A 25,802-nucleotide genomic window follows, 5' to 3' on the forward strand; every position below is an offset into this window, starting at 1 on the left:
AGCCAGGAGGTGTTTTAAATCCCCGCTCCGCGCTGTACTTGTTGCTCCCCTTGCTACTTCTCCACAGTTCCTGCTGGCTTCAGCCTCTTTGGTTGCATCGATGAATGCAACTACTGATGCTCTGCAGATTTCTGTAACCACTACAGACAGCAGATAAATTAGATAGCCAGGCAGCCCTGTCCTTAAGGCAGTGCCGTCATGAGGACTGTCACTGGCTGGTTTCTAATACAGGAAATTTTAAGCAATTGTAATCTTGCTAGAGGAGAAACTCAATACCAAGAGCATTAAAGCAGAGCTCCTCCTCAGATTAAGTCTGAATCTGAAAAAAAAGAAAAAAAGAAAAAAAGAAAAAAAGAAAAAGGCAAATTAGTCAACTTACCTTTTTAAAAAATATTCTTTAAAGCTTAAAAAAAAAAAGTTAATACTGTTTAATGTCATGGGAAACTGAGATTACTTTTGGAAGGTAACCAAAGAACAGAACCTGAAGTACACAAAACTATCAATCCATTAATTTGAGATTTTACAAGGAAATCCAAGAGACACACATGCCCACATACCCACACACTTCAGGCCATCCCCTCAGCTGGGGAAGCGGGAGCTTTGTCATCTCAGTGCAGTGACACAAGCCAAAGATGAGGTGGACACCACGCCTAAAACAAACCCCATCTTTGGGACAGCTGAAAAACAAAGCCCCACACAGTTATCAGCCCTACCACACCTCAGGGTGTTTTATACAAACCTATGAGATTTCATGTTGGAAACCACCCCATTTACACTTTCCAGCTTTTTAACAGCGTTCTGACATGAATAATAAAATTTCCAGATATGGAAAAAAAGTCACTTGATCCTGTTCTCGCTAAGAAGAGCTTTGAATTGCAAAATTTTTCACTAGACCATAAAACCATAAGAGAGCTTTGCACGGGGTGTTGATTTCAGAGGGCTGGTATCTATTAAGCCGCAGAAACTTTTGGCAGGTGATCAGTTGGAAACTAAACTGAAAAGCTAATAACATATTGATTTCCCATTCATTAAAGACTAAAGCAGCTTGTCCTTCCACACACAAGGTACAACGCCTGTTTCATCGTTCACCTAAAGCACCTGAACCCGAGCTGCAAACCACCACCATTCATCTTGTCATCCCGCTCAACGAGCTGCTTCTTGCCAATAAGCAACTGACTTCTCTGTAGAGGGAAGCCACATTTAACAGACTCAAAAATATGACAAAGATACCTGATTATCCCCCTAAAACACATTGGTTGCACAAGCCTCTTCTAGTTTCCCCTTCCTGGATCTCTGATGAACCTGACCTCGCAATGCAAGCCTGGCGTGCCCCGGGCAGCCACCACCGGCTGGTGCAACTACATCCCACCTGGGGTGCACGAATGAAAACTTGGCACCAGGCTCCGGCACAGGCGCTCCGCTGAAGCCGTAAGATGATTTAACTGAAAACTCTGGTTCTAAAAGTTCTCTCAGAACATGTTTTGGAGCTCTCACACAGATGTCCCATGGAGGCCCGGAGCACGCTGTGGCACACCCAGCCAACGCCTGCAGTCAGTTGAGGGGAGGGTGCACTTGATGGCTCAGGTTGCAGGTCGGGTTCAGTTCTGTTCCATGAATTAGGTGCGCAATCACACGTACAGAACAAAAGGTAACATGTGGTGGGTTCTTGTCACAGTCCAGGTGGAAAGGTTTTGATCGGTTACACCCTGACACACGCTGAGGTTATTGCAGGTTGGGTTCAGGGAGCTGCGTTATTCACTACAGCCAGCACCCGTCATCCCAAAGACACCTCTCCAGGACATCAATTATGTTAGTCTTATCTATTTTCCCGAAAGTATCAAAATGAAAATCACCAGCTATTTCCCTCCTAGACATAACAGATTTGAGCACACATGAGACATTATCACTCTTACTATCAACAGATTAGGTGGGTGAACTTTTTTTCCTTTTCAAACTGAGCTCTTGCTCCCTAGTACGTACCTTTTCCAAATGCTGGTCCTCTATAAAAATCATAGAACAATTGAAGTTGAAAGGCATGTCTTGAGGTCTGTTATTCAACATTCTGCTCAAATTGGGGTCAGCTATGAGGTCAGTCGAGGTTGCTCAGAGCTTTATCCAGTCAGGTGTTGAAAACCTTCGAGCATCGAGACTGCACAGCCTCTCTGGGCAGCCTGTCTTCATGGTGAAAAAGTTCCTTATATTCTGAAATTCTCATTTCAACTTTTGTTCTTTGTCTCTTACCATACACCACTGTGAAGGTCTGGGCTCTGTCTTCTCACTTTCTTGCAGGTACAGGAAGGCTGCTGTTCCGCTCTCCCCGCAGCGAGCTTTCCCTTTTCCAGGCTGAACAAGACCAGCTCCCTCAACCTCTCCTCACAGAACAAGTGTTCCAGCCCAGCTCCCAGATTTCTTTGGTTACCCTCCTTTGGGCTTGCTCCAGTTCATCAACATCCTTCCTGTACCAGAGAGCTCAAACTGGATGCAGTTTTCTACATGGGGTCTCACAAGTGCAGAGACAAGGAAGGATGTTAATCACTTCCCTTGGTCTAATGGCCATGCTCCTGTCAGTACAGCCCAGGGTGCTCTTGGCTGCCTTTGCTGCCAGGACACGCTGCTGCCTTGTGTCCCACTCGCTGTCCACCAAGTACCCGGGTCCTACTTGGCCAGACGGTGCCCAGCTGGTGTTGTTGCAGGGATCTTCCTCTGCAGGTGCAGGGCTTTTCATTTGTCCTTGTTAAATTCCAGAAGGCTCCTGTGGACCATTCCTCCAGCCTGCCAGGGTCCCTCTGGACAGCAGCTCCACCCCCAAGTCTATTGAGTGGTCCCCTGGCTTGGTGTCATCTCTGCAGATGTGATAAGGGTGCACTCAGTTCTCTCCACCAGGTTACTGGCAAAATGTTTAACATGACAGGTGCCAGGCTAAACCCCTCCAGCACCTTCTTGTCGCTGTACTCTCCCTGGAAGCCAGCCCATTAACCCCTGAGGCCAGCCACTACCCTCCGAGGCCAAACCACCAGTCAGTTTTTTACCCATCGACCCAGATCTTAAGGTCCTAACTTCGATACAAAATACGGTGGCAGAAACCAGTGAAAGCCTTGCTGAGCTGAGGTAAAATTCATCACTGCTCTCCCCTCATCTGTAAATTCAGTCATTTTATCACAGAAGGCAATCATGCTGCTCAGGGGTGCCTGACCCTGGTAAACTGGTACATTCATGCAGACTGTGTTCAACCACTTCTCTTTTATGTGCCCAAAAACGTGTTCCTCGAGGACTCACTGTGCAACTCTCCAGGGAGAGAACTGAGGCTGACTGACCACAGTTCCCTACTCTGCTCTCCAGGCCCTGCTAGAAGATGGGTGCAACACTTGGTTTCCTCCAGTCACCAGGAATTCCCCTGATTTCTATTAGAGATGGTCATCAAATACAATTGGGCAGCCTTGCAAGAACATCAGCTGGTTCTCTCGCTACCTTTGATAGGACCCATCGGGTCCCATGAATTTGTATGGGTTGAGTTCTCTGAAGTAAACCCTACGTCCATCCTCAGCCACTGCTGCCAGCTCTTCCTGTCATACCTCGGCACTAATCACAGGGGCCTGGGAAATGCTGTTGGTCAGGACAGAGGCACCGAAGGCACTGGGTACCTCAGCCATGCCTGTGGCTACTGGCACTAGATCACCCACCCCATTCAGCAACAATCCCCATTTTCCTTGTTCAGAATGTCAAATATAAGTTTTGAAAGACCCCAATATGTATTTTGATATACTCCCTGTGAGGGTGGTGAGGCCCTGGCACAGGCTGCCCAGAGAAGCTGTGGCTGCCCCCTCCCTGGAAGGGTTCCAGGCCAGGTTAGACGGGGCTTTGGGCAACCTGGGCTAGTGGAAGGTGTCCCTGCCCAGGGCAGGGGGGTTGGAGCTAGATGATCTTTACTGTCCCTTCCAACCCAAAACAGTCTGTGACTCTAGGAAAGACAAAATCAGAGAGGAATCATTTGCAGCATATTAATTATGAAATAGTCTGGAGCAGTAAGTCAGACTCAGTCCTAGTAATATGAAGAATTCAAGCAGTAGTTGCCAGTACTAGGGGATTGCTCTGCTGCTACAAGTGGGAAACAGGTGTTCATTCTCTATTTGCACATCCAGAGCTCTCTAAAGAGATTAGAAATAATTCTACTGGGAAGAAGTCATCACAAAGTAGCTCCTGGCAGCACTGCACAGAGGTCAGCAACAACACAGCCCAGACCTTAGGACATGGCAGTGACAGATGCCTTCCCCGGTACCTTACAAAACTAAGAAAATGTGGTATTAGACCTGGCAGATGTCAATTCAGCTGGCCGTTGTCATGAGGATTTGAATGATCACAAGTTGGTTGTTCAAGAGAAAGATAAACAGGAGAGATCTCACTTTTAATTATTAAAAGAAAAAAATCAAGAAGTTAATAAAATATTAGAGGCACAGTTCATAAATGCAACTGGAATGGAGAGGTGAGCAACATCAGTGTGCAACCTGCACATCAGGAATCCACAAGACAAAAAACCCCACCAAACCATTCAGAATTCACGAGATATTCTCCCTCCCATTTCCCAGAAATGTAAATGGATAAATGGGTATTTTAAAAGTGGGATTAGGGAGGAACAGAAAGTTACAGCAAACATGTAATACTTTCTAAAACCTTGTCAAGGTTTCCCTCAGAATGACCAAAAGTGAGCCTTTCCAGTGAGGGGAAGGCTGTGTACGTGGAAATCGTACCAGGTCACAGTACCAGTGTGGTACTTTATACTTGCATTAAGGCACTTAATTATTTTGTAAATAATAAGAATCAGCTCAAGACAAAGAATAGCTTAGTCTCATGAGGAAAGAGATAAGAGAATGGCTTTTGTGGTGAGACAAGCAGCCAGCAATTCAGGAACGTGATGTTATTCTGACAGGTAATGAAGGACAGGCATATTTTACAGTTTGCAGGAGAAATATTAGAGCAGCTGTGAACTTTTACTGCTTAAAAGTCACAGCAGGTAGGAAGAAGAAGTTGCAATAGGAAGGAGAAAAGCATTAGAACTTTGTTTCGCTTTCAAAGGTCAGCACTGCATTCAAGAGATTTTCCTGCTCCTCAGGGAAATGCCAAACTGGTGCCTAGACAAGAGCGACTACATTTTTCTCATGCTAACAGTAATCCTCATTTAGATGTATTATTTAGCTGAACATGAAGTGTTTATGCATAGCTTTCTGCCTGCAAATTGTACATCACTAATGATATACAAAGATTGTTTTTTCCTCTTGTATTTGTACTGTATTGTAATGAACATGCATTTAATGTTTTAGATTGCAAGCATCCGTCCTGCTTCTTACACAAATTTCTTCAGAACTGCTATTTGTAAGTCATTGTTTTCTTCCCTAGCTACTGACTATCCAGACTTTTAGAGTTCACAGACCAAAATACTCTGAAATAGCACTGACACATGGCCCCGTTTAATTATAGATCAACAGCTTTCTTACGGTTCTTGTCCTTCATTCCTGCCCTGCTTGTAAAAACAAGAGCATGATGTACAAGGGCCTCGGCAAAAGCAGCGCTTAAAAGCCCCTTACGGACCCAAGTTTCCCTACTGACAGTGACATCTTGTGGTCGCCAATAAAAGAGTTCCCCGTGCATTTCGCATTCCCAGAACTTACTGCAAACCCACTGCCGGGCCAGAGCGATGTGGGGCAGGAGCGCTCTGCCCCGGGGCCCTGCGGACACTCCACCCTCCGGGAGCGGCTCCAGGAGGGCGGTGGGCAAGGACCCAGGGGCTGCTACAGCTTTGGTTCAACTTCCCATGCCCCTAGTCAGCAGTTTCCCTTAGCATTTCAGCGTCAGGCCTTCTTCACTCCACATAGCTCTTGCCACCTTTTTATTGCACGTTGCATCCCTTGCTTGGAGGTGGATACCCCACACAAGTCCAGTGTTTTATAAATAACCACAACAAAAAGATAATCCACCATTTACTCCTAGCAGAAGCTTCTTCCTTCCAAGTGTTTGTCTTACCTATCTATACAAGCTTTTCACAGCGAGGACGAGTCATGTTTGCATGGTGGACTGGATAAACTAGTCCTAGGTAGGTCTCAAAACACCACTTTACAGAATACTTTTTAGATCATGTAAGCTCTTCATTTCACTGGAGTAAGTTCATGTTTTACATTTGTCATAAAAAAAAAAAATAAGATGCATTCAGAGTATTTGTACTGTATTATATTGCTCTTCAGCAGTCCAGTTCATCTGAAATGAGAACTGTCTCTAGTATGCATTAATTCACACCTAGGAAGAGACAAACCAGGAGATTTCATCATTGCCTCTACTTGCATTATCGGTGCCTGCGCTTTGCTATGGCAACTTTTCCCTCTGTACAATACTTTCATATCAGAATCCTTTTAAAACAACATAGTCATTTATAAATTGCTCATGTCACTACAAATTAATGAGTACCAAATACTCTGTGCACCTCACTACAGTTCACAGGGTCCAGTTTAAACAGTAGCTGAACAGACTAAAATTTGCTTTGCAGCAGCAAAATGATGCATTTAGTTCCACATACCACTTGCTGGCTGGCTCAGGAACATTCCTACATTACATACATTAATCCAATTTAGTTTTTGTGTGGAACATCGTCTACCCTTTATATGTCATCCACAAAAACCTCTCAAACCATCCAAAATAACAGTGGTTTTAAAGCCTAGTAGCACACCTATAGAAAGCAAGCATAGCATACATTTACAATGTTGTTTCTGAGTATTATGGTCTTGCAGTTAAATCCATTGCCTTTTCCACATCCTCTGCTAATCTTTTAAAGCTCTATCTTCCCAGCTAAAGGCTACTGAGACACTCCTACCCATCCTCATTTATCTGTTGCACACACTCAGGCTACAACATATGGAAGTATGAAGGCTATTTTCTTCCTTCTTCCCTTCATTATCACTCCTCAGTGATTTTTCCAATTTCCTACTGTTCCTCATATAGCCTGAAAGATCAAGAAAGTAGCCTAGACAGCCACAAAGTTTCAGGAACAAAAATTGATTGCTTTCAACCAAATGTTCGGGTTGGTCAGAGCTCTATGAAAGTATCTAAGAACCAAGATACTAAGAACATTCACAAGTCTTCTGGCTTTACAACATGTACCACACAACATGGGATTAAGATCTTGAACACACTTGTGCTTACCCCCACTTTAAACCCAGAGCCTGCTTCAGGCCTCCGATTTTAACTTCACTTTCGGATAGAACCAGGTAAGTACAACAGAAAAGCCGTATTTACAGAGTGGTAAGTGCTGCATTTACCCTGGGGAATGCTCTCAGCGAGAGCCCAGCCTAACAACTTTAAGCTTTCAGGATTTGGCAACAACTGCTGCCCTGCAGTGGGTCAGCCGAGTAGCACAGGAGACACGACCGTGCCCCCACATTTCCAGTTTGAGTGTTCTGCTGAAATTGAGTGTTTCTTATCATGGTTTTGGTGCATGAGGGTACCAAAATTTATGCCTACATCGAGTGAACAAATGATTCCCTGCTGAGCTGATTCCTGAGCTTTTCCAGGCAACAAACTTCAAAATAATAATTGCAGGTTAATTTTTGGCAGTGCTTGGCTTGTGGTGACTGACTTCAGGAACCTTCTGTTTGGAATAAGCTCATTAAAGCTTTCTAACGAGAGTATGTGGCAAGGCCAGTCAGTGATGGCTACAGCTATGCCACGGGTAAAATCTTCTGACAAACTGATGTCAGAAGAACGTTAGCTAATATTGTTTGAATCCAGACTTGAACTTTATCAGTGATGACTAGCCACAAGGCCATGCATAAAGTCAGTTTTCCTTGGCTTTAGTGGGTGTTAATACCTTCCAAATATGTTTTGTTTTATTAACTCTTTTACAACAGCCCATCTCATTACATGCTCCTACACTGGGCTCGGTATTTAGTATGTATTTATTTATTAGGGTATTATCCAACCGCCTCTTGCCTGACAGTCTAAACACCGAGCACTTCTCGGTTCTTAGGGCCCACGACACTGCGGCGTTGCACACTAGAAAGGTGAGGAGGTGGCAGAGGAGTCCTTCTGCCGCAAGACACTGCAAACTTATATTATTGGAAAAATGAAAGGAAAACAACTTTGATATGATCATGTACCTCATATGCCTACACAGCTCTGCAGTCTTACCCCCCTGTGTCAAGTTTTTTAATCTGCAGCAGAGAGGCCGACCAGTTGCAGACACACAGTTCAGGCAGATACCCCATGCAAGAGGATCAGGCTGGAAACACATTAACCAATTAGTCCTACTTTTTATTACCTCTTTCCTGCACAATCAAGACCAATTTATAATTATCATCAGTATCAGTGGCTCTATGGCCCCTGAACAGGCCATGTCACAAAAGAGCAGGTTTTAGAAGAGGTAATGTCATACTTGTGGAAATTCTCCTCCACACCTGTGTCTGTTAGTTAGGATGTGAGTACTGATGCAGAAGAGTTGCTAGGTCAGAGAAAGCAAATACATCAACCAGAGCAGGCATAAGGAACTACAGTGTACTTACATGAAAGCACATCCCTGATTCTAGACCACCCATAAAACTTCACCAATTGCATGAAAAGGCTTTTGCCTACAAACAAATAAATCCTTTTCATCCAGTGGAGCAGCAGGCTCAGTAGTGCGAGATTCCAGAAAGAGGTGAGTTACTTTGTGCTTTGAAACAAAGATCCAGACCCTCCTCTATAGGAGGAGCAGGAGGTCATTTGTGGATACATTTTAAGCACCCCAAATTCCTGAACTGTGAATTTAAATGATTTATGGACGTGGCCTTGAACTGAAGTCGCTACAAAGTTGAGCAACAAACCTTTAATCATTTCTTCTGCCACATAAAGTTGTAAGAAACTCTTTCAGGTTGTCAGCTAGACTGCTATGCTACAGCAAGGTGGCAATGTTGCAAACTCACAAATAATCCAAGGCGTACAGATCAGGGCCACTACTTCTGAGAAGATTGACAAGGTCCCTACTGCACTTTGCAAGCTCCACACTAGGGACAGAAATGCCATTTTTCACCATTACCTTCAGTTGCCAGAATTAGAAAAGTAAATGTAAATACCTTAAGCTGTTTTGAACTCACAACCACTTCATCACCATTACTGGCCAAAAAACCATACTATTTTTCTAAATACTTATTTCAAGTTTAGAGAGTAGGAACAAAATGGCTACATTTAACAGCTCCTTAGATTTCCCTGCACATTCTCTCCAGCAGAAGCCTTAAACACACGCACAGGAATATGTTGTCTCAGTTAATAAACTTAGAGCAGGCTTCCATAGCAGCAGCTGGTGGCCCCACTTCTGTTTAACCTGTTTATAAAGTTTACCATGTTTACAATGTGGCTTAGCAGACCAGAACAGATCGCTTAGCATCAACCACCTCAACGCTATCCTACTTTCCATATGAGGAAAAGCAGGAGTGTGGTGCTCTCCACCTTCTCTATGAATTAGGTAGGTCTTTCAATACGTAACTAAGTCTGCTATTTGAAAACCAACCCATCATGACTGAAAGGTTAAAAAGGGAAAAAAAACCTGATGAAACTTGAAAGATATTTGCACCTCACGAATTCAGTCACAGCACACATGCTGTAATTTGTTGTCTTAACTCATTCTAATGCCACACACTTAAGTGACTTAGCCCCAGAGCTTTACATAGTTAAAACACATGGTGTTTGCTACAGGCTGTCATTTCTTACATTTGACCTGCAAAATATAATCCATCTCCAAATGTACTTCCACTGTAACTTCTTGTTTGCATCTTTTACACATTATTCATAAATAGTCTGTCATCAACCAGTAACTTTAACGGGGGGAAGCTACCCACTCTCTTAATTTTCCCAAAAAAAGCATTACACAACCTCATCTAAGTTACATAAAAATCTTAAACTCCTCTGCTATGCATGGCACTAGTGTTACTTCTAGATTTAATGCTCTGATGCTGGCAAAGGTAACTGGAACTTGTTTAAGCACTGTTTTCTCAGCAGATGTTTACAGATTTATGGCAGAGCACCTGACAGCAAGCATAGCCTGAAAACACAAGAATTGTTGATTGGACCACTGACTATATACTTCAAGTCAAAACAAACATATCATCTATCATGATTTGAATTGAAATGGCTTTTCTTTACTTCCAAGCTTGAAGAAAGGTTGTGTAGACATGTCTATCTCCTAACCAGGTCCCATCACCCCCCTATTCCCCCCACACCCAAGAAAATTCAGGTTTTGGAAGAGAGTCAGAAAGAGGCAATGTGCTTACCCCCCGATAATGGTTAGATCATCTTTAATTCTAGCACCTGAAGTTATACAAGGGTTTGCTTAATAATCAAGTTTCAAAGAACTGTTGGACACATTCAGTAAGGTGACAACTGTGCAATACCACTCAGTATTTCAATATCAGGGACCATACTCTTGAATTGTTTAAACACAATCCACAGAACTCAAAATTGAACAACCATCCACAGTTTAACTAAACAATCAGTTAAAAGTCTTACATTTTAATAATTCACATAATGGTCAGTCTTTAGTAAGGGATACTGAAATTCATTAAAACACAACACTAGATTTTACTCTATGGGTGTGTTGGGCAGGCACATAATTGGCCATTCTTGGGTATAACCAGAAGAGTAAGGAGAAGTTTACCACAGTTTGGCAAATCCCACATTTTGTCAGTTAAAAGTGAACTGTGAGAATTAAATACTCATCTTTACATATACACAAGTTATGCTGTGAAAGCATATTTGCTTACAAACATATAAAAATACTTGTTAACTAGTTTGATAAGAAAATAATGTATAAAAGTATATAGCAAAAACATTTAATCATCTCTGACAATGGAAAGATCAAATTCATTTTTATATCACATGAAACAAAAACAGCTACAATTTTAGTTTTCCTTAATCCCTTACCCAGAAATACAAAGGAAGACACAATTTGTTTCCAAACAAATGATGTGAAATTTCTTAATAAGCTCAAATGCCTCGATCCAGAATGAGCTCAGGTATTTGGCCATATCCTAATAGTAGTAGTAATCATCCTGTAGCTGTTCTGGATTCATAAAATAAATACAGTAGACTGTTTTGGCCACTGAAATAAAACTGCAGCATAAATGAGGGATGAAAATTTCTGCTGACAATGAAATTCAGTGTAGGTTTATTAAGGCTAGCTGAATACTCAACTCTAATTTAACTGAGGGCAAAAAAGCCAATCCACCCCTTTTTTTAAAAGTATTCTCTATACTTCAATATAGGTCTTTGTAATAGCTAATGAAATGTCTGAAGTAAAAATAAATTAATTCACAAGAGAACTTATGCGTGACTTCAACACCTTGTCCTACACGGTTTTGTTTCATCTCCTTTGCGAATAAAACTCCACAAGGTGCAAGCTCTTAAGGGAGAGAAGGAAGGAACTGTGGTATTAAAGAAGCAGCCTTAGTGTTTTGTTTTGAAGTCTGCCCCAGAATGACTGAGTCTTCTTCAAGGACTATTCTGCCAGCTTCTTGGACTAAGGCTATTCTGGTGACCACTTTTAGGACATGCACATATAAGGCTAGACCAATACCAGAAGTGATGTAAAATGATGGAAAGAAAAAAATAATAATCTGGCAGTTGATAGCTTGGTTCTTGGGATTCTCAGAAAATAACACAATGGCAGCCTTTCTTGTCTTTTTCTTTCCGTGTTGGCTCTGGTGAAGGAGGGCACTCTTGTTCTTGAAATTTCCTGGAAACAGATATTTCAAATTAAATTCACAGAATCATTTTCAGTTAAAAACTGTACTTGAAATTACTGGTTTTACACTTTTATCAGAAGATGGACTGATTTTTGACACTCAAACTACTGATTAAATGATTAGATTTTGGGGGGGTGTGTGTGTTGCTTTTTCTTTTTTAAAAAATGCCTTTTTACAGAAGGCCAATCTCACAGTTTATCAGGCTTACTTACTGGATGATCAATAAAATCAGAGATATTAAAGTGAAGAAATCCTCCTTTAAATATATACTACCTTCATGTAAACATTTTTTCTAATACACAGGAATATTTTATAATGGAGAGCACTGGTTAAAGGTACAGGTAACAGCAGGCAGAATTTTCACAGCTATTTCCCACTACATTTCAATTCATTTGCTGAAGCTATCCATTAATGAAGGAAAATTAATTATGTGGTCTCACATTATCATACCTTATAACTCTGACAAGTTCATGAAAAGCTTGGTCTACATTCAATCTGATTTTTGCTGAGGCTTCCATGTACGTTACTTTAAGTTGCCGTGCCAGCTGCTGACCTTCCTCTTGTGTCACCTGTAAGAGACATCAATCATTAAGTTCAAGGCTGCTGCAGGCACTTTCAGATCAGTAGACACTGCACAGACATGTTATGGATTTATTTCCCTCAAACAATAATGCTTATTTGGACACAGTAGTTTCTACACTGTACTACTGTTTCTACAACTGGGAAATAAATCCATGTAACACATCTTTTCACATTCCAAGCGAAGATTTCTTTTTAGAAGTTTCTGCAATAGACAAAGACTGATCCCCCAAGGAATTTCCCTCACTGCAGCTGCCTCCTCTTCAGTTCTGCATAACAAGACCAAGTTTTCCTTCACTGTCAGACAAGAGTCCCCCACTCCTCTCCTAAGCAAGTGCTTGTTAGCATCTGCTGGATTACTAACAGAAGTGTGAATACTATTGCTAAATTCACCTTCTCCCTATCCCAGCTAAATCTAGAGAAAAAAAATTCAGATTACTACTTTTAAAACAAGAATTGATGTTTAGCTTCTGAATCTTTATAAAATTAATTTAAAATATATTTGTGACACAGTGAAATAATAATGCAGCCAGTTTTAAACACAGCTTAAATTACAAGAGATCTAAAAATCCATGAATCCTTCAGGCTATCCAGATACACTAAAGAAACCCTGTCTACCTCTTGACTCCTTGGGACAACAGAGAAAAGGGAGATGACAAGAAAGTATTAAAATTTAACATGATGTAATAGAAGGCAGGAAGCTAGTGGACCATTATAGGAAGGAGGAATAAGTCGGTCACAGGGCAAAACCAAAGGAGATCACCGCATATTTTTGGATGAAGCAGAAAGCAGTGAGGTCAGACAACAGAAGGCCAACCTAAGCAGTGCAAGGCATGCGAGGCTTCAACGGGAAGGTCACCCACAGGGCCAGGGAGGAAAGGGCAGCTCTCAGTGATAAAAGGAAGTAAAACAGATCTTGCCAAGACAATGGCTAGTGGAAGAAATGTCGAACATTACACGGCTTCCACAGAAGAATGTTAAACCAGCACGTAAAGGACTGATATGATGAGAAGAAAAAAAAAAAAAGGTTTATTTTTAATTTAGTTTTGAAAAGGCAGATATTCACTTAGATTAAGGAGCTACACAGAAATGGAACTAGATGGGAATAAAAAAGCATCATTGGCAGCAGTCACCACAGTGCAAGATACAGAAGTACTTCTGGCTTGCAACATTTTCCCAACTGCTACACAGACAGTTTGAGCATGTTCATGCACAGCATCTCAATGCGTGTGACTCCTCTGTCCTTAGCACCCCCACGGGCATGGCAGTCATCCCTTTACTGCTGAACTGGGGGCTGCTCCCACTGAACCCTCCTGAAGCTCTACAGGGAGCCCCCAGCACCTTGTGCCATTAGCTGGAATAACTCAGGATGCATCTGCTGATCTCACCCACCGAAACGCACCATTTACTTCAGAGTTATTACCATCACCTGAAGCCAAAAACCACCCTCAAAAACAGCCCAGCCTCAAGATCAGCTACTGGAACTGCATTTTTGACTGCAGGGCACTAAGTGAGAACAACTGGGATCCTTCAATCCCCAATGCTGTCTGAAAACTGAATGATATTCAAGATTTTTGCTCCACCATCTAGAAGAAATGTACTTTCACTTTCCTCTCTAGCCCCAGATGTTGATATATACTTATTCCAAAGCTTATGAAGGCCTCACTTTGAAAAACATTTGTAGCTGTTTTCTGGCACATCAACAACATTGCAGAATCCCACAGAGTCTGCATCAGGGCTTCTTTCTAAGTATCTTTGCCTCACCCATCAGACAAAAGTAAGTTAAAGTACAGATGTGACAGTTTTTGCAAAACTAATTCCCTTTATTTTTCTTCTTCCCTCTACAGTCTACTGTAGCCTCACAAAGTGAGAGGCTAAAGTCTAATAAAAGTAAGTAATTGGGAAGAAATGTATAATCCTGAGGAGAAACTGAATGCCGTCTTTAAACATACAATAATGAAGAAAGTAATAATCATGTATCTAAAGCACATTAGAGGTACAAATCAAACTAATACTGTAATAAAATCAAGCTACACTTCCACAATATTCCACATTTAAAATATTATAGATAAAACATTAAAGCCCTATTGCATTTACTATGTTGTCTGTGATTGCTTAATTCCAGTCTTTTTGCCAATCTTACAAGTATACTGTCAAGCAGCTTGTGGTCAATTTTAGTGACCTCAACAAAGTCAGTTAAAAACAACAACTTGCTTTTGGGCACACTACAGAAGCATTTGTAGTGCCCAAGCTGTAAATTAGAGGCAAGAACATACCAGTTTAATTTTCAAAACTAGGGAAATATAGCAAATACAAACATAGAAATACTTGAAAACAAAAATACGAATTTACATCTTTTTATTCTCCCTTCTCAAGTACAGCAACCCTACGTCCTGACAGGCTTTTCAGTAAGTGTGATGGGAGAGCTTATTAAATGTCATCAGCAAAATAAAAACTAAATCCTTTTTCTTCAAAGAACACTATTTTATTTTGACAGAAGTAAAGAAAACCACAATTACTACCAGAAAAATCTGTGTCTGTAGATGTGTGTGTTGGTTCTGCAGTGAACATTTCTGCTTCTGTAAGCTTGAGACAGAATATAACAGGAATCACGATGACGTTTATCTTTTGTTATAGGGTATTTTCTTGTTCATTTTTGGGTATCATTCATTCATGCTGTTCAGACATTTGGTAAAAGTTTCTCAAATTAAACACCGTTATAAAGATATGTAAGTCAAACTTGGAAAAGCTTATTCCCAACTCCCTAAATTAACAGTCTTCTTACCAAAACAGTTTCCATTTGAGTATCTGTGCAAGAATCCTGTGAACATCTCCCGCATCCCTTCTTCACTACTGTATCTGAGAACTGTCAGAAATGTATTAATTTCTGAAGTTTCTACTCTTTCTTGCACCTAAAGCAACTCTACAAGACCGCCTAACCTAACTCTACCTGTATTTTGCCTGGACTCTTATGCAAAACTAAGTCCACATTGTGGTCGTGTCAGCAGGCAACATGTAAGTGTTTCTTCAAGTTTGCGAGGAATCTATTTCTATCTCCTTGTGGTCACCCTACAGCACTCCCTGCTCAGAAACACTGCTCATTCCTGTCCAGAGCTCCATCACTCCTGACAACTGCATCTGTCATCCTGATTTTCTGCCTCATCAGCCCACCCACAAGTGCTGCTTGTTCACTTAGACTGGGCTACCATAATGCTTTCCTGCAGGTGTAGCTCACTACTCACTCATTCTATTTTGTCCATGTTCTCATATAAAAGGTCACTTTGGTACACACAAACTGTGGTTATGAAGCACTGACACATATTCAAACAGACTAAATTCTTGTTATTCAAATGCTGCATCAGATGCCTGATTGCTAGTTACCTATAAAGCTCAAAATCTGTCAAGCCATGAGAAGACCTGAAGGTACAAGCCATCTGTGAGAAGAGAGGTATCACTGTACATGGCCATAAAATCCCCCACCTCAAGAAGTTATTGTCACACCTTCATACAAGTGCACAACAGTTAAGAGAAAGGCCAGAATGAAATGTTAATGAATTTTGGTAGGCCGCCTCCCAGGTCTCTGTACCCCTCCACTTCCTGGAATAAGCCATCTCAGGACAAGATACTGGTGAAGCAGAAAGTCTGCAAAATCAACACACTAACTGCTTGTTTGATGGCAGCTAGGCTGCTGCTGGTCAAGATCAAAACATGAGGCTGCTCACCTGGGATCATCAGCTTTGCCCATCATCTGTCTATGCATATACTGAAGTGCCAGGGACCCCTCTTTAAAACCTTGCTTTAAAGGCATCTAGCAGCACAGACGATCTTAGCACTAGGTGACTGTATGGGTTCAGTCATGATACAAAATCAAAAACTAGCATTTAATGAAGCACTTTCCTGTTACAACCTGGGTTTTCCTTGAAACCCTGCCACCTGGGGAATGATCAGACTTGACCCAGTTTAAGCTAGCAGTTATCTACAAAGTCATATGTATCCTGCACTGACAAGTCTACTCCTCTGTCAGTAGTGGTTATTACTAAAACATCTGGTGCTGTACTGAATTATCTTACTGTAGAAATATCCAGCATTGTTTCAGTTGTACAGAATTAACCCATTTAAGAGAAAGACTGCTACACATCATTTACTTTAAGAACAATAAGAGATGGTGCTTCAATTTTGGTTTCAGTCACCAATGTGTAACTGACTGGGGAATCTGCAAACAAGTCTGTTTGACTCCATTTATCTTTACAGTTATTACTGTAGCAGATCACTATTTTAAACTTCCTCTTTCACCCATCATTCCAAAAACACCTGTGAGTTGATCTGTAGTATATTACAGCCACCACTATTTTAGACTACACCTTTGATATGCCCCAACACTTCATCAAGATCATACTAACACCTGTGCACTTCTGCTGAACAACCCAGATCATGTACTTCCCGAGAAACTGTTGCCATCACAAGGATTATTAGTTACATATAATTTCCTTCCAATTTTATGGTATCACAATGATAGTACTCTACACTGTGTTAACTACAAAACACAGTTACTTGCATAAAGGTGTGGTCAGACCCTTGAGACATCTCAAACTTTTGTACACATTTATTTCTTTTAGACTCCAGCGTGTTAAATCGATTGAGTATCATTTGCCAATCAGAACGCACACTTAAAATGACTTTAACTTAGTTATATGCTCTCAGAGGTAGCATGTGTTTATCATTTCACTGGTTTGCCTCTTGTCTTTCAGAAAAAGGCAGCAGATGTCTAGTACAGGTAGTTTTGCTCTGAACACTCATACCCAACTTCCTGAATTTCTAAAAATGTTACTTAGTCTGAGGCTGAAAAACATAAATTTATGATTAAACAAGTTAAGAGTTCTTGTAGAACTGCCAGGTAAATGAAAAAACTGCAGTGTGACACTCCAGCCTGGCTGACCAGGTTTTCAGAGTAACCGAAGTATGGCCTGACATGCCAGCAGCCTGAAAACACAAAAATGCAGAGGACTAGCACTTCTCACATTTTCACCCACAAGTTACAAGCTGGGGTGACTCCACACTTCCCACTCACCCCAGCACTCCAAGCTGGGGGAGTACTCTCACCTTTGCCCCAGACCTCCCATCGCAGCTGCCTGTGCAGCAAACCTGCAGTTAGAGAAGGATGACTTTGCTTGTCAGGCTGAACTTTTTCCATACCTGGGGAGATATGGTAGCAGCACTAGTTTTCAGCTGGTCCAGCTCACTGACTGGATGCCTTCACTAAAAGCTCACGTGATGGCGCAGAAACAACCCACGGATGAAGCAGAGCCTGGCTGCATTTAACATCCAGCTGATAACATCTAACTGCTTGCTGCTGCCAAAAGGCGAGGTCTCACTTTCTTCCCCCCACCCCAACTCCTCCCTGCTCCACTCAGAGCCACAGTCCCACCCCTCCCCATGCTTCAAGCACTGGCACTCAAATCTTTCTGCAAGCTGATTTAGCTCACACAGGTCCCAGAAATCCATTCCAGCTCATCTGTTTTTCTCCCTGTCTAGAGAGATGATTCAACTCAAAGTGCTTCAAGTGAGAACTAAAGCCAACAAAGGAAAGAGCGGGAACATGAAGTCAAGAGGGAGGGGAGCCTCTCCCTTCTGGGGACCAATTATGTCAGCTCAGCATCCCCAAACCATTCCTTCAGACTGACTTAAGGCCAACTGAAACACACCATGTGACGGGGAAGGTGCAGGGAAGTGTTAAGAACACGTAAGTAGCTGTTTCAGCAAACCTAGAAGTGCTTTTTCAGCTACAGCTGTCTAAGCCCCAACTTATGATGGAAGTCAGAAATCCACCAATTTGCATGTAAATTGTGTGATAGCACCAAAAGTTATGCTCATCAGCATCTAATCAATTAAAACAATTAATATAGCCATAAAAAGCAAAAGGGGCTTTTGGGGACATATGCTTTTATTTGTGTGCAGATATAAGCAGTAAAACTGTGAAGTGAAGCAATTTGAAAACAGCTGCAGCATCATCATCTGCAAAAGCAGCTACAAATCAGGTACAGAGGGACTAGCAGGAGAACAGGCAACAGGCACCTCCTTCTTCCTTTGAGGGAGAAACAGATGCGACGTAATAACATTAGGGAGAGAGAACAAAGTTCCTAAGTGTTGTAGAAATGAATCTACAGTATTACCAACTACATTTGCAGATATCCTCTGAGAACTGGGGCTGACAACAATGATGTTATTTCCCTCCCAAAGCATCTGGATGTTTGTCCTTCAGCAATTACAGTTTGCAGAATCATTCAGTTCCACCTACATGGCTACCATGCCAACATTTGTGCATCAAATTAAGTACATGATATTCCAGGACCTGCAAGTTTAAATTCAGAAATTTTGATGGGAACATGATGATAACTGAAGAGTGAAAGAGTTTCACTTCTGTCTCAGGGATGGGCTGATAGCTCTGTGCATGTATGAGTACATGATGTTACTTCTGATGAGCTCACAAGTTACTTCTGTGAAAAACTTCTTTCAAGACAGTATCTTTCAGTATAGGTTTTAATTTTCTCATGATCTTCCTACACAGATTCTAGGGTAAAGAGGCTGTGACAATCAAGGGAGCATACTCAACAGGAACTTTTTTCTACTGAAGGTTTTATGTGGTATTCAAGAAATTCATTCTACAACATACTAACCCACTAAACTGTTTATTTGTTTTGAGCATATTTTTTTCCTTGTTTCAGCCACTGTTTTTTGACAAAGATTTTATTTAGCAAGGAACAAAACCTACATAAGCACTTCTGGAGAAAAACTAAGTCATGCCCTGGTACACAAATCTGAGAGCATCTTCTTTAAATGTGTGTTTTCCTTGTGAAACTCTTAAAAGTGCAGAAATTCTAGTAATATTTAGTTTATTCTCAGATAAAAAGAATCAATCATATGTTTGGTACCAAGCTTGAAGAGCCATCTGTCTCAGAAGAAAACTACAAACTTGTGAAGTTGCTGAAGAACACAAGTTTGACACCTGTTCCCTTTCCTGCTGATGTAGTAAGACTAATTTCATTTCAGCTCAAACCAGCTTGATTCATGAAAAATCAGGAGTAAACAGGGAAAACAAATTTAAAGCTCCTTCTTTAAAAGATTCTAAAGAGCTTAAAATGTTTCCTTACAACCAGAGGTAAGGTTGAAATCTACTAGTTTCAAAAACTTTAATATACAGAAATATGACTAATTGTGTTGTTGTACTTCCAACTTTTAAAGCTTTAAGTCAGTTATGCAGAAGATGAGAGGCCAAATCGAAAACAGTGAATGGCTACTTACTTATACATAACAGCAGTGAACTGTAAAAGCAACAGCACAGAAGCCTCAGGATCGTTAGAGCTGGTGCTGGAATGCACTCTGCTTGGCACAGAGCACTATGGAGAGTTACAGAACGGAGGAATTGGACACGTTCATGCCTGAGTAATCAAGTCATGACAGAAAGCTCTCAACTCTGTACGTGAATAGATTTGGTCTCAACATAACCCCATTGAGTCAGACAGAAGATGTGCTGTATGTGGAATGCCATCATGCCTCTAAGATTCTTCTAGTACAGAAACTGAGTGTAGTTGTCATTCTTGCACTGGAATCAGTAGGACATGATTTTATTTTTTTAATTTGTTTCCTGTTCCCACTCTATTTTTGGGATGAAAACTTTAAGAGTTTCTAGAAGAAAGTGAGCAGTAACTAATAGCAAAAGAATTACCTGTCTTTGGTGATCCAGATCTGCTTTATTACCAACTAGAATCATAGGAAATTCGTCACGATCTTTCACTCTAAGAATTTGTCGCTGAAACTTATAGATTTCTTCAAAACTGTAAAAGAATAAAAGTAGAGCATCAGTGTGCTAATTCATAGATTCTCAGGTTCTGCAGAAGTTCAGAAATTATGAGTCACCTATTTGGACTTGCCCTGCCACGCCACACAAGTGCAGACAGCTGCAGGCACTCCACAGAGTCCAGTCACAGCATGACCAGTTAAAGAACAATTCAACACTCAAACTAAAAAAATCCTCCAGTTAGCAGTGTGCTATGTACTAGTCTTAGGTGGGTCTGCAGGGCAAGCAAAATGCTTACTGTGTCTTGATCTAGAGGGATCCTGGTGCCAATGTGTTGCAGAGAATCAAACAACCACAATCCTTTCTATAAATACTGACTTTGGAGTCCAACTCTGTCTAGAATATTCAAACCACGGTTTAGAGACCCTGGTGATCAATATTTCAGTTGGCAACTTCCATAGCTACTTCTGAGAATTTTGGAGGATGCTATCAAAGCTTCAAATAAAATTTATTTCTTGAAGGACAGAAAAATAGCAGGGCTAAATGATCAGAAAGCTTTCCAGGTTATACCAGGTGATACCAGGTACTGATTCTGTTCAAGCAGTAAGGAATACTCCAGCAGTGCTTAAGGGAAGGTGAGCAAAGTAGAAAGCTTCTGCAGGGACAGTGTATCAAACAAGCTAATTCTGGCCTCAACAATGATTTTTGGAGAAAAAAAACCAACACAACACTGTTTTCAAGTAAACACTATTTAAGCTACATTACTACATAAGGAGCTTCAGCACAGATGCTTGCAGACAATCACACATCCTTTGGAGCACAAATGAAACTTCCAAGCACTATACTTCCTTCTAGGCATACAGTCTGAAGCCATTTACACATAATTTGCAAACTAAAATTTAAAAGATGATCATCAGTAAGAAAGTTGCATTAAAAGAAAATAGATATAACAATGCCAATCCACCTCATCCATAAAAAGCAATCAGGAGAAGAAAGGTGAATGCAAAGGAAGGTATGCCACTAAGCATGGTTGGACCTCCATTTAGATACATGGTTTTAATACTCTGCTCAGAAGTCTGTAGCAACTGGAGGAAGAGAGTTGAATGTTACCAAGCTCTCCAGATTTCTTCTTGCTTCAGAATTACTTTACACCACACAAGCAGGACAGACACTGCTAGCAGATACTGCACTGACAGGCTAGGTAAGTCTTGAATCAACTGGATATCACAACAAAAATGAAAACTCTGCTCTTCAGAAGTCTTTGAAGGATTTCAGAAAGGAGAGCAATATAGAGGTTTAATGTGTCAAGACCTGCTTAAAACTCAAGGCAGACCCTTAGCCAGAAGGGTAAACAAAACCATAAGATTTTTAGACAAACCAAGGAGTTCACCTGACAACTTAAAAAAATCTACAGTCTTCTGCAGCAAAAATATTTATGTTAACACAAGTGCTCAGTACATCTTAAATGTACAGAGCAAGATCTCTAACAGAAGTATAAGAGTCTCTTCTGGACAGTACAAGAAGATTAGTTTATACATTTAGCAGCATTCTTAAGTATAATACACAGATCCAATGAAAACATGCTCATGCTTCATAGATTATTTATCCTAATTCTCATTATAGAGCTATTGATAAAATTATAAGTAACTTATTAGAGCCTAAATTGAATCTGTTAGTTGGAGAAGTCATAGACATATTTTTTTGGTCACTTTATTGCTCTTGTGTTATAACTCAAAAGAAGCATAGGGACAGATCCCTGATCACTTCTTTATTTCTACATATCTGATAAGCTAAACTGAGGAAGATCACAGCTAAAATTGATTGTATAGACATGGCAGTTTCCTATTCTTACAATGATCAGGAGGTACCTGAACCAGCTCCATGAGCTTCTAAAAAGATATGTTTCACCTCAACTTGGCAGTCAGTTATGCAGGTTCCAGACAATTCATGGGACTAAGCAGAGTAAGCCCTGCCTGCAAAAGGCTGCAGAGACATACCCTATGGATACATCCACACAGAAATCCAGAGCCAGACACTTGACATTGATGAGCACACGTCAAGGGGATATTTCTAAGTACTGATCAGACATCATAGCAAGTCGCCCTTAGTTTAAATTTCTGTCACTTCCAGGAAACTAGCATTCTGGACTGTAACAAAGTGCTTGAAAAGAGCTGACATTTTTTTGTGTGTATGCTTTCAAGTCATCTATTGCAAGAGACAGATACTTTCAGCAAGTGATTGGTTTAAAATGGGTTTTCATCAGCGCTGAAAGAGCATCACACCACAGAATCAGAAGAGTGAATGCACACTTACTGTTTCTGTTTGAGGTTATTTCAATAAAGGATAAGCAGCAATTTAAAATTAATTAAAACTCGTTTGTTTTAGTAACTTAACATCAGGCTTACCTTCCTCTATCAGTGACTGAGAAAACAAGCAGAAAACCCTCCCCTGTCCTCATGTACTGTTCACGCATGGCTCCGAATTCTTCTTGTCCTGCTGTATCCAGAACTGCACATAAGCAAAACATTGATTACTACAGTTCATGTTCTTATAGACTGAGGGAAAAAGTCCTTCCTAACAAGGTATGAGAACTTCTCCTGTACGTTGTAACTAAGCAGAAATCACTTTTCACAGATACTACTGGATTTTTGCTAAGATTCCCAATAAGTTTATGGACTGACCAAACAATTCAAAACCTATCAAAGTGAACAACAAAGTTTGGTGGGCTTTTGCTAATTCACAACCAGCTAAAACAGCTGGAAAATGCTTAGAGAGACCTGGGGACAGGGGCTGGGAGGGTTACTGCTCTGTCCTTAAAGAAATCACTGACAAGGGAGGACTGAAACTTTTAAAACAAAGCATTCATATTGCACTTGGGAGAGGCAGCACACAATCACCAAGCGAAGTGTTTTTCGTTCCACAATGTCACTGAGGTACTGCTAGGAGTTACATAAATTTTCCTACGTTTGTAAATACTAAGGCTAGAGAAATAATTATTTTTTTAAAAAAGTCCAATTTACTTTAAAGACAGACACTGACCTGGGATTTGAAGTGATTATGTATGTGTATCTCATTAATAAAACAAAGGTAGGTAGGTTTTACCAGCTGCACAATTACTGCTGCAGCAGCTGTTTACCTGCATTACATTTTATGCATTCAGATATAAACACAGGCACCAACAGCTACTGGGTCTTAGTACCACTCTTTAGCTGGACTACTTACTGTCCAAACGCGCAGCTCTCTCATCTATTACACACTGCTTGGTGTAGGAGTCTTCAATCGTTGGATCATAATCCGTAACAAAATAGGACTGCAGAAAATGAAACAAGTTTGTGTGTAAGAACAAGCACATGCAGGACACTCAGCAGGTAAGATGCTCAAACTGTACATTTCACAGCTTAGGGAAGATGAGTCGGTTTTACCTGTGTACAACTGTTTGCCACTTCATCCAAAAAGACAACAGGTAACAGCTTTCCTATTCCTAGTAAACACTTGTAAATGGTAGAAATTACTAGCAGAGTCACTGATTTTGGATTCTCACAGAGTTTCTAGCATTTTCTAGATATTTCTTGTAACTCCCAGCATTTCCCAGCAGGAACCCCTAGAAACCTTTAGTTTCTAGCAGCTTTTAAGGTCACTAGTAACGGCCAAAAATGTTTCACTGAACTTCTGGTAGGATTTAGAATTTTTATTGGAATTCTCAAAAGTTTCCAGGATTTCTTCCCCTGCTCCCAGAACCAGTAATTTCTAGGAAGTGCTAGGACTTCCCCAGCTCTTTCCAAAATTCTCTAGCAGTTTTATAACAATTTCTAGCAGCAGCTCCACACAGCACAAGTGGCAATTAATTTGTAAACTGAATAAAGTTTAGTGCATCATCCTTGTTCCCGGGATTTCTCTCCTGGTTTTAATGACTTTTAAGTACACGCAACCTCCAAAAAGACAAATTCCTGAAAGCAGAATAAGCCATGAAACTCCTGTGTCACACATTGCCTAAGCTCAAGGCTCCACTACATACTTATCAACCAAACTGCTGAGCAAAGCAGATTCTGGCACATCTTTCCAGAGACTGGGTGACCTGGTATTGAATACTGGCAGAGCAATACTATCTGAAGACAAGAAGTTTACATTTCAAAAGATGAATTTTTAGCTTGCACGCAATCAGAGCAAAGTTATCTTCACTCAAACCTAAAGCACGTTGGCATAACAAATCCGAACTCTGATCAAATTCTTCCCCCTCTGTGCCCAATGCAGCAGGCACTGGGGATGTGTACTACCCCAACTGCTCAGAAATCAAGCACATAGGGCATGTATGCACCCAGATGAACATCACAGTAACTGAAGGAGTACTACCTGCATATATTATTCAGTCTGCAAGCCAGTAAGGGAAGAGTAATGCTTTAAAACTACGTATTACATATAAAGGGGGCTGTTCTTGCATTAAGAAGATACCACCAAAAATAGAGTACGTCTTATCCACATCAAAATTAATAGTTCTAATTGAAGTGTCCTTCTCATCACACAAATTTAAAGATACCAACCAAGACCTTTCTCTGTTCCCCTAAACTTACAAAAGTCAAGGTAACAGATGTCACAGTAGGGGAAAAAAAAACAGAAATAACTGAAATTACAGCACTAGCCCACTAACCTTCTTCACACACATCACTGGCAGCGCAGAATACAGTTAACTGTTCTTGCAGATAGAGTTTTATTAAATGGTTGTATTTGGTTTTGTCTAGTTTCAGTGCAGTACTTTGTCCTGACTGCACCCAGCTGACTCCCACTGTTTGGGTATGTCCATGCTAGGTTTCTGCTTAACAGCAAGGACATGGGTTCCCCAACAGAGCTCATCAACTGAGCTACAGTAGACTTACTGGATGGAAAACACCACCAGTTGTTACACACTTTACTAGCTGTGTATACCATACATAACATTTACTCGCATAGCACCACCTCACCGTCATGCAGTTGGCTACAGAAAGAGTATGTACAGGTTGCTGCTTATCTGTTCATTTAGATCTGGCACCATCAAAAGACTGCTGACCCCTACAGCAGAGACACTGAGCAACTCTGCACATCACCTTTGCATTTTAAGCAGACAATCTGTAAAGCGGCCTCTCAGGATACACCTACGCAGTAGTCTCCATTGCTCTGCATCAACGGCACCACTGTGTAACCAGCTGCCTTTAGGTGGCAATAACATTAAACCAGCCACGTTCCTCCCTGAGAAGCATGAAATCCTACCAGTCTGTCCCACCAGAGTTGCCTGTGGCACATGCGATGCTGTAATTCACTCCTTCCTCACAGTGTTTCATCTCTGGATAAGAAATGGTTTCTCTTGTTTAGAATATTCACCCAGGCTAAGCAGTCTACCTCTTCCACTCTCCCCCTCCCCAAAACCCCATCCATCCACAACAAAAAAGTCATACACCCCCACCCCAATTCAAACAAACCAACAGCCATGGGATCTTAAATGGAGACACAAAGAAATTTAAGTTTTCCAGAAGAGTAGCTATCTGCAGGCAGCAGACCATCTCACCACTGAACAAGCCCCCAGAAGACACTGTTCTGGTGGTAAGTTGTCCCTTTGCCTTGCTTCTCTGAAGATTTAAAAAGTGAAAAACACAGCCTTCAAAACTTTTCTTTTACCCAGATCCATGACTCAAAAGTGCTATCCA

The 25,802-nt window shown here is 41.1% G+C and overlaps 1 protein-coding gene across 1 annotated transcript; it reads right to left on the minus strand.

Moving 5' to 3' along the window:
- Positions 1-10,290: 10,290 nt before the first annotated feature.
- Positions 10,291-23,494, minus strand: RRAS2 (RAS related 2). Its single transcript, XM_026850619.1, has 5 exons — positions 23,350-23,494; positions 22,533-22,635; positions 20,056-20,164; positions 12,204-12,322; positions 10,291-11,743 (listed from the first exon to the last, which is right to left on the minus strand). Exons 1-5 carry the CDS (start codon positions 23,477-23,479, stop codon positions 11,656-11,658), a joined length of 549 nt encoding a protein of 182 aa, XP_026706420.1. The 5' UTR covers positions 23,480-23,494; the 3' UTR covers positions 10,291-11,655.
- Between the last annotated feature and the right edge of the window lie 2,308 nt (positions 23,495-25,802).

This window comes from Athene cunicularia, assembly GCF_003259725.1.
Source record: "Athene cunicularia isolate RWA chromosome 5 unlocalized genomic scaffold, athCun1 chr5_part2, whole genome shotgun sequence".
In the NCBI taxonomy this organism is placed as follows: domain Eukaryota; kingdom Metazoa; phylum Chordata; class Aves; order Strigiformes; family Strigidae; genus Athene; species Athene cunicularia.